At 44.3% G+C, this 10062-nt stretch overlaps 1 protein-coding gene across 2 annotated transcripts in view; it reads right to left on the bottom strand.

Annotated features, from left to right (window-relative positions):
* Positions 1–904: 904 nt before the first annotated feature.
* The window catches only part of PPIL4 (peptidylprolyl isomerase like 4), a 159921-nt gene continuing 150763 nt past the window's right edge, over positions 905–10062 (bottom strand). For both annotated transcript variants that reach the window (XM_075338233.1, XM_075338234.1), the window contains exon 13: positions 905–1439. In XM_075338233.1, the coding sequence (XP_075194348.1) occupies positions 1236–1439 (204 nt within the window). In that variant the 3' untranslated portion in view covers positions 905–1235. The remainder of the gene's footprint in view (positions 1440–10062) is intronic.

Genomic DNA, 10062 nt, shown 5'->3' with positions numbered 1-10062 from the left:
TCACAGCCTCTGCTCAGTCAGTGGCTACACTCAGAGCTGGCAGTCGTGCTCTACGGCTGCTAGCTGTGAGACAGGTAGCAGAGCCAGATGTGTCTCCGTGGGGCGTGTGGATTACGCCGGAGCTTGCAGGGTGTTGGGTAATAAAATGGTGAACGAGGACGTGTTTGTACTTTATTCTAAATAAAGGATTTTTTTCTGTGTGTTTATTTACATTCATTTACTGGTTTGTGATACGGGTATCTCACAGACGCCCGTGCGATCACAAACCTATTACCCCAACTGGCACCGCATCACGCCTCCGGGAAGAGGTGGTAATGTACCGAGATTGCCACATCCAATAGATGTGGCAATACCGGGCAGCTGCGGGCTGAACTACCAGCCCCCGGTTGGCATTACCATGGCTGGGAATGAAGATTTGGGGGGACCGCACGTCGGGTTTTTTAATTATTTATATAAAATAAAAAAAAATAAAAGCCGGAGTCATACTTGCGACGGACAATGCTTTCCCCGCCCACCGGCCGTCCTGCCGCCTGTGATTGGTTGCAGTCAGCTGACACTCAGGGTGGGGGCGCGTCTAACTGCAACCAATGACACGCGCCAGTGGGCGGGCAAAACAATGAATATTGAATTGTCTGCTCCGGAAGAGACAAACATGACCCGGAAGAAGTGTGCCGCCATGTCAGTGAGTACACCGTGCGTGCTCCTACCCCCCCATCCCCTCCACAAACTTTTTTAATCTCCGGATTCCGGTCCCCATTGACTTATATGGGCACCGGATTCCGGAGCGGATCGGACTTATATTTAAGTCTGTCAGTGATCCGCCGGCCCCAGTTTTTTGGGCGTTCGATCATCTCTAGTATTTACATGTTAAGAAAACAAGGATTTCTCTGGAATAAGACATTGATTCACAGATATCAACACATCAATTTATTCATCTTTTTATAACCTACATCCCTATATAAATGGCTTAAAAGGGGTTGACAGATTCCCTTTAACTTTTGAATTTGAAATAGTTTGTGTCAAGGATGGAAAAAAAAAAAAAAATCTTAAACACAGACTTCAAAAGTAGGGTTGAAAAGAATCAGAGTATCAATTTCTTTGCATATAATGCATGTAATAGTAATGAGGAAAATACCAACACAGTCAAAGGCAATACAAAGACAGCTGAAAAAAATTACAATTTTTATTGTTAAAAATGTATGCTTTGTCACACAAGAAAATATTTTTCTTGCTTTTTAGTCTCTTTCTCGATATTTAGATCTTTCTTTATACTGCTTTGGACTTCTATCTCTTCTCCTCTCCCTATCTCTTGACTTATCTTTGGAGCTCTGGTAGCTATTACGCTTCCGTGACCGACTACGGCTTCGTCTGTGATCCTTCTTTTCACCCTTCCTCTTCTCTCTACAGTAGTCATCTTCGTGTCTCTTGTGATGGGCCTCCTTGTCAAAAAACAACAGAAAAAGAAAAGATTAAGAAGTTATTCTAGGTAAAAAAAAATAAAAATCTTACAACCAAAAGTACTATTTATGTATAGCCGGAGTTAAAAAGGAGTTGTACTAAGTATGTGTTATCCCTTATTGTTAGGATATAGAGGACAATCTATTGATCACTGGAGTCTGACACCTACTAATCCCGAGAACAGGGCTCAGTAAAGCCCTGTCTGAAGAGAGTAGTGGACAAGCAAGAAGAGTGAACTATTGATAACATTTTGAACAACTCACTCCAACTTTGTTTCTGACTGGTGTATGAAACACCCACCTTGTTGATTTTTAAAGGTTTTCATTTAATTTAATGGTAATATTACAAAATGTGACCTTACTGGATAACTTGTTTTTGGTTTTCTTTAAAGAAAAACTTTATTTTTACTGAAGTTAAAAGAAAAAATGTAGGCAATCTAAGAGAAACAAACCCTACATTAAATAATTTTCAGAAAAATAAAGATGTATTCTGTATGGAAATATAACCAACGAAAATTATTAGCTCACTACTCATTTTGCTATACCTATATTTTAAATCTAAAAAAGTCCTGCACACCTCAGATCAATGCTTCTGAAAAATGTATTCCATAATCTTCATGTATAAAGAAAATAGTGACGTGTTTTGGGTGGTTTCAAGTCCTTCTCAAATCAGGTGGGAATACAAAAAGCAGTCACAGACTAAATAGATTTAATTGCATACGAGACAAACTGTAAACTTCCTAATCATTTGCATAATTAAACACCATTCCTTCACAATCAAGAAATGAACAACCCACCAAAGCTTCCTTGCACAACCATAAAATATGAACATATGAAAAATAATAATATAATAATTATGAAATATACCAATTTAAATCCTAAACAAAATTGTATTCCTATAGTTAAACACTACAAAATAAATAAAATTATATATATATATATATATATATATATATATATATATATATATATATATATATATATATATATATATATATTATACATACATACATACATACATACATACACAGTCAGGGCCAGAAATATTTGGACAGTGACACAAGTTTTGTTATTTTAGCTGTTTACAAAAACATGTTCAGAAATACAATTATATATATATATAATATGGGCTGAAAGTGCACACTCCCAGCTGCAATATGAGAGTTTTCACATCCAAATTGGAGAAAGGGTTTAGGAATCATAGCTCTGTAATGCATAGCCTCCTCTTTTTCAAGGGACCAAAAGTAATTGGACAAGGGACTCTAAGGGCTGCAATTAACTCTGAAGGCGTCTCCATCGTTAACCTGTAATCAATGAAGTAGTTAAAAGGTCTGGGGTTGATTACAGGTGTGTGGTTTTGCATTTGGAAGCTGTTGCTGTGACCAGACAACATGCGGTCTAAGGAACTCTCAATTGAGGTGAAGCAGAACATCCTGAGGCTGAAAAAAAAGAAAAAATCCATCAGAGAGATAGCAGACATGCTTGGAGTAGCAAAATCAACAGTTGGGTACATTCTGAGAAAAAAGGAATTGACTGGTGAGCTTGGGAACTCAAAAAGGCCTGGGCGTCCACGGATGATCGCCGCCGTGGTGTATGATCGCCGCATACTTTCTTTGGTGAAGAAGAACCCGTTCACAACATCAACTGAAGTCCAGAACACTCTCAGTGAAGTAGGTGTATCTGTCTCTAAGTCAACAGTAAAGAGAAGACTCCATGAAAGTAAATACAAAGGGTTCACATCTAGATGCAAACCATTCATCAATTCCAAAAATAGACAGGCCAGAGTTAAATTTGCTGAAAAACACCTCATGAAGCCAGCTCAGTTCTGGAAAAGTATTCTATGGACAGATAAGACAAAGATCAACCTGTACCAGAATGATGGGAAGAAAAAAGTTTGGAGAAGAAAGGGAACGGCACATGATCCAAGGCACACCACATCCTCTGTAAAACATGGTGGAGGCAACGTGATGGCATGGGCATGCATGGCTTTCAATGGCACTGGGTCACTTGTGTTTATTGATGACATAACAGCAGACAAGAGTAGCCGGATGAATTCTGAAGTGTACCGGGATATTACTTTAAGCCCAGATTCAGCTAAATGCCGCAAAGTTGATCGGACGGCGCTTCATAGTACAGATGGACAATGACCCCAAGCATACAGCCAAAGCTACCCAGGAGTTCATGAGTGCAAAAAAAGTGGAACATTCTGCAATGGCCAAGTCAATCACCAGATCTTAACCCAATTGAGCATGCATTTCACTTGCTCAAATCCAGACTTAAGACGGAGAGACCCACAAACAAGCAAGACCTGAAGGCTGTGGCTGTAAAGGCCTGGCAAAGCATTAAGAAGGAGGAAACCCAGCGTTTGGTGATGTCCATGGGTTCCAGACTTAAGGCAGTGATTGCCTCCAAAGGATTCGCAACAAAATATTGAAAATAAAAAAAATTTTTTTGGGTTTGGTTTATTTGTCCAATTACTTTTGACCTCCTAAAATATGGAGTGTTTGTAAAGAAATGTGTACAATTCCTACAATTTGTATCAAGAAGGTAGAGCAGAAAGCAGGTTTCAAACTCCGCGCCAAAACCACAGAAAATCCAGATGTTTATCAGTAAATCCTTTCTTTATTTATTTTTTCACAGGTCTACGCGTTTCGAGGACACATCCGTCCTCATCATCAGGACAAAGTACAAAGAAAGACTATATCTAATAAAAAATAAATAAAGAAAGGATTTACTGATAAACATCTGGATTTTCTGTGGTTTTGGCGCGGAGTTTGAAACCTGCTTTCTGCTCTACCTTCTTGGAATATATCTACACTGCGGGACCGCTGCCTTCCACATTTACTACGTGCCTTCATAGGGGTTGTGACTTGCACAACCCTTCCAGGTGAGTGTACTAACCCACACTTGCCCCCATGTGTCATACCGGGTAAGACCCTATTTTGCGCCTTTCTTTCCACAGTTATCCTTAATACAATTTGTATCAGATATTTTTGTTCAAACCTTCAAATTAAACGTTACAATCTGCACTTGAATTCTGTTGTAGAGGTTTCATTTCAAATCCAATGTGGTGGCATGCAGAGCCCAACTCGCGAAAATTGTGTCACTGTCCTAATATTTCTGGACCTAACTGTGTATGTGTGTGTGTGATATATATATATATATATATATATATATATACACACACACACATACATACATATAATTTATTTTTTTCTTATAGATTATTGTTAAAATAGTGCCAGTGCAAGTGCCTTGCAGAAGTATTTGGCACCCTTGATTTTTTTTCAGCCTTTTCCCACATTTCAGGCTTCAAAAATAAGGTAAAAAATTATAATTTTATGGTGAAGAATCAACAACAAGTGGGACACAATTATGAAGTTGAACGAAATTTGCTTATTTTAAACTTTTATAAAAAATAATAAACTCAAAATTGGGGCGTGCAATATTATTCGGCCCCTTTAAGTTAATACTTTGTAGCTCCACCTTTTGCTGCGATTACAGCTGCAAGTCATTTGGGGTGTGTGTCTATCCGTTTTGCACATCGAGAGACTGAAATTCCTGCCCATTCTTCATTGCAAACAGCTCGCGCTCAGTGAGGTTGGATGGAGAGTGTTTATTAACAGCAGTTTTCAGCTCTTTCCAGATTATCAATTGGATTCAGGTCTGGACTTTGACTTGGCCATTCTAACACCTGGATACGTTTATTTGTGAACCATTCCATTGTAGATTTTGCTTTATGTTTTGGATCATTGTCTTGTTGGAAAACAAATCTCCGTCCCAGTCTCAGGTCTTTTGCAGACTCCAACAGGTTTTCTTCAAGAATGGTCCTGCATTTGGCTCCATCCATCTCCCCATCAATTTTAACCATCTTCCCTGTCCCTGCTGAAGAAAAGCAGGCTGAAACCATGATGCTGCCACCACCATGTTTGACAGTGGGGATGGTGTGTTCAGGGTGATGAGCTGTGTTGCTTTTACGCCAAATATATCATATGGCATTGTGCCCAAAATGTTCAATTTTGGTTTCATCTGACCAAAGTACCTTCTTCCACATGTTTGGTGTGTCTCCTAGGTTGCTTGTGGCAAAGTTTAAACTACACTTTTTATGGATATCTTTGAGAAATGGCTTTCTTCTTGCCACTCTTCTATAAAAGGCCAGATTTGTGCAGTGTACGACTGATTGTTGTCCTATGGACAGACTCTCCCACCGCAGCTGTAGATCTCTGCAGTTCATCCAGAGTGATTATGGGCTTCTTGGCTGCATCTCTGATCAGTCTTCTCCTTGTTTGAGATGAAAGTTTTGAGGGACGGCTGGGTCTTAGTAGATTTGCAAGTGGTAGGATACTCCTATTTCAATATGATCGCTTGCACATGTGGCGCCCCTGACCCGGTCAGGCACCACTGAGTACTGCACCCATGCTGGGACAGTACTTCCAGGTAATCCTAAGGGCCAGAATGAGGTGTGTACGCACAGATACATAGCAACCAGGTCTCCCACACCAGTAGATGGGACCCTTGGGTAGTCTCCAGAGGGCGCTAGCTTTCAAATTTCATCAAGGGGTGGAGCGGAGAGGCTGAGAGCTAAAGTGCAGAGGTTGTCAGGAAGTAAGGAGATCTGTCTGGTGGTGGAGCGCGGCGGTCATGAGGCAGATACACGCGCTCACACTAGTCAGACCCTGCGCAGTGTGGTGACAGTTAGCGGGGGAGAACTGCCACCTGAGAGTGAGAGTAAAGAGGTGCTCCTGGTGACTAGGCACGTACGGGGTACAGGTCCCTAGAGCAGACTCCAGTTTAAAAACCTGCTAAACCTGCCGGTGAGGGGAACTACAGGTACCTCACCAACCTCACAGAGTCCGAGCCTCAGCAGCAACGCAGGGACCCATAAGGAGGCAGAGCTTGAAGCCATCTCACCTGGTCTATGCTGCTGGCAAACGGGCCAAACACAGGTGAGAAAAGGCAGTAGCGACTCCCTGGATAGACCCCCATGGTACTCCACGTCAGGGGGGGGGGGTTATCCGAACACAGAAGTGCTAGGAAGGCGAGCTAACCGGTTACCCTCAGACTGGCCCAAAGGAGCCCCTGGTCCTACCTGGTTTAATCACAACAATGCCAGAGTCAACTCACAGCAACATCAAAGTGAGTAAAAACCAGTTAAAAAGATTTCTGGACTCAGCCTGTGTTACTTCGGACCCGCTACTCTGCTCACCCGAGCCCCTGGGGCCTGCCTCGCTCACGGGAGGCTACATCATCTGACTGCAGACCCTATGAGCCCCAGACGCTCGTAAAATCTGCAGTGGCAGTCATCCACATCCCTGACCGCAAACCGTGAGTGGCATCACGACATATACAAAACTAACAGTACTTGTTGCCATACTGAAGAAGCCCTGTGGCATCCCTGAAGAGGATCAGCATCCATGGGGTGACGCACACAGTGCTTCTTGGGATGTTTAAAGTTTTGGAAATCTTTTTGTAACCGAATCTGGCTTTAAAACGTCTCCACAACAGTATCACGGACCTGCCTGCTGTGTTACTTGGTCTTCATGATGCTCTATGTACTTTAAACAGAACACTGAGACCATCACAGAGCTGATGCATTTAGTCTGAGACTTGATTACACACAGGTGGATTATATTTAGCATCCTCAGTCATTTAGGACAACATTGGATCATTCAGAGATCCTCAATAAACTTCTGGAGTGAGTTTGCTGCACTGAAAGTAAAGGGGCCAAATAATACTGCACACTCCACTTTTCAATTTTTTAATTTTTTAAAAAGTTAAAATATGCAATAAATTTTGTCCAACTTCACAATTGTGTCTCACTTTTTGTTGATTTTTCACCATAAAATTTAAATTTTTATCCTTAGGTTTGAAGCCTGAAATGTGGGAAAAGGTTGAAGAAAATCAAGGGGGCCAAATACTTTCGCAAGGCACTAATTATATATAATATATTATATATATATATATACACATACATACATACATATATACACATACATATACACAGAGAGAGAGAAAGAGATAGAGAGTGAGCGTTCATATAAACTGAAGAAATTATATTGAACATAAAGATGGTGACAAAATAACCTTTTGTTACCATTTCTATAAATATTTAAACTTCTACAAATAATTGTAAATCAAATTCTATATAATTTATACAAATGTGCATGATACCATACTAGTCATGGATAATAATAATCCAGATATTATTCCCCTATGCACTGAAATTATACCAAACATTTTTACACTTTTTCATTTTTAAATACCCTCTATGCAAGAAAACATTACCTGTACATGTATAAAGAAATTTGTTATAAGCCTATTTTTAGATGAAATAATGATAATGGAGCAAAACCTCAAGAGAAACGTTCCGGCTATATAAAAAAAAAACAAAAAAAACAAAAAAAAAACTACAAAAAACCCCAGTAATGTCATACTCTCGATACAGGCAAAAAGGATGTAAAGACTAATCTACCGTATTTTTCGGACTATAAGACGCACCGGACTATAAGACGCACCCTGGTTTTAGAGGAGGAAAATGGGAAAATAAAACTTTAAGCAAAAAATGTGGTCATGACACACTGTTATAGGGCGAGGATCTGCTGCTGACACTGTTATGGGGGTAATGTCCCCAAATTCTCTACTAAGGTACCCCATCCTGGTAATGATCCTCCTGCCTTGTATATGATCCTGCTATAAACCCCCTCCCCATCCAGTTCACATGCCCCCCCATCCAGCCTGTTCACATGCCCCCCCATCCAGCCTGTTCACATGCCCCCCCCATCCAGCCTGTTCACATGCCCCCCCCATCCAGCCTGTTCACATGCCCCCCCCATCCAGCCTGTTCACATGCCCCCCCCATCCAGCCTGTTCACATGCCCCCCCCCATCCAGCCTGTTCACATGCCCCCCCCATCCAGCCTGTTCACATGCCCCCCCATCCAGCCTGTTCACATGCCCCCCCATCCAGCCTGTTCACATGCCCCCCCATCCAGCCTGTTCACATGCCCCCCCATCCAGCCTGTTCACATGCCCCCCCATCCAGCCTGTTCACATGCCCCCCCATCCAGCCTGTTCACATGCCCCCCCATCCAGCCTGTTCACATGCCCCCCCATCCAGCCTGTTCACATGCCCCCCCATCCAGCCTGTTCACATGCCCCCCCATCCAGCCTGTTCACATGCCCCCCCATCCAGCCTGTTCACATGCCCCCCCATCCAGCCTGTTCACATGCCCCCCATCCAGCCTGTTCACATGCCCCCCCATCCAGCCTGTTCACATGCCCCCCCATCCAGCCTGTTCACATGCCCCCCCATCCAGCCTGTTCACATGCCCCCCCATCCAGCCTGTTCACATGCCCCCCCATCCAGCCTGTTCACATACCCCCCCATCCAGCCTGTTCACATACCCCCCCATCCAGCCTGTTCACATACCCCCCCATCCAGCCTGTTCACATACCCCCCCATCCAGCCTGTTCACATACCCCCCCCATCCAGCCTGTTCACATGCCCCCCCATCCAGCCTGTTCACATGCCCCCCCATCCAGCCTGTTCACATGCCCCCCCCATCCAGCCTGTTCACATGCCCCCCCCATCCAGCCTGTTCACATACCCCCCCATCCAGCCTGTTCACATACCCCCCCATCCAGCCTGTTCACATACCCCCCCATCCAGCCTGTTCACATACCCCCCCCATCCAGCCTGTTCACATACCCCCCCATCCAGCCTGTTCACATACCCCCCCCATCCAGCCTGTTCACATACCCCCCCATCCAGCCTGTTCACATACCCCCCCCATCCAGCCTGTTCACATGCCCCCCCATCCAGCCTGTTCACATGCCCCCCCATCCAGCCTGTTCACATGCCCCCCCATCCAGCCTGTTCACATGCCCCCCCATCCAGCCTGTTCACATGCCCCCCCCATCCAGCCTGTTTACATGTCCCCCCATCCAGCCTGTTTACATGCCCCCCCATCCAGCCTGTTTACATGCCCCCCCATCCAGCCTGTTTACATGCCCCCCCATCCAGCCTGTTTACATGCCCCCCCATCCAGCCTGTTCACATGCCCCCCCCATCCAGCCTGTTCACATGCCCCCCCCATCCAGCCTGTTCACATGCCCCCCCATCCTGCCTGCTCATATACTCCCATCGTGCTCATATACCATCCTGGTATATGGCCTGTATCCTATAGCACAGAGAAAAAAAATAAACGTTTATACTCACCTTTTCCTCACTCCCTGCAGCACCGATCACATCTTCCTCTCTGGCACGCTGATCTGTGTGTGTGGAGCCGTTCCCCTGCAACATCGCGATGTCTTCCTGTCTGTGCCGATCAGCTGACCAGCTCGGCACAGATCAGCTGACCAGCTCGGCACAGATCAGCTGACCAGCTCGGCACAGATCAGCTGACCAGCTCGGCACAGATCAGCTGACCAGCTCGGCACAGATCAGCTGACCAGCTCGGCACAGATCAGCTGACCAGCTCGGCACAGATCAGCTGACCAGCTCGGCACAGATCAGCTGACCAGCTCGGCACAGATCAGCTGACCAGCTCGGCACAGATCAGCTGACCAGCTCGGCACAGATCAGCTGACCAGCTCGGCACAGATCA

The sequence above is a fragment of the Anomaloglossus baeobatrachus genome, chromosome 3 (assembly GCF_048569485.1).
Source record: "Anomaloglossus baeobatrachus isolate aAnoBae1 chromosome 3, aAnoBae1.hap1, whole genome shotgun sequence".
In the NCBI taxonomy this organism is placed as follows: Eukaryota; Metazoa; Chordata; class Amphibia; order Anura; family Aromobatidae; genus Anomaloglossus; species Anomaloglossus baeobatrachus.
The sequence above is the reverse complement of the archived record's forward strand: the minus strand, read 5'-3'. Positions and strand labels throughout refer to the sequence as shown.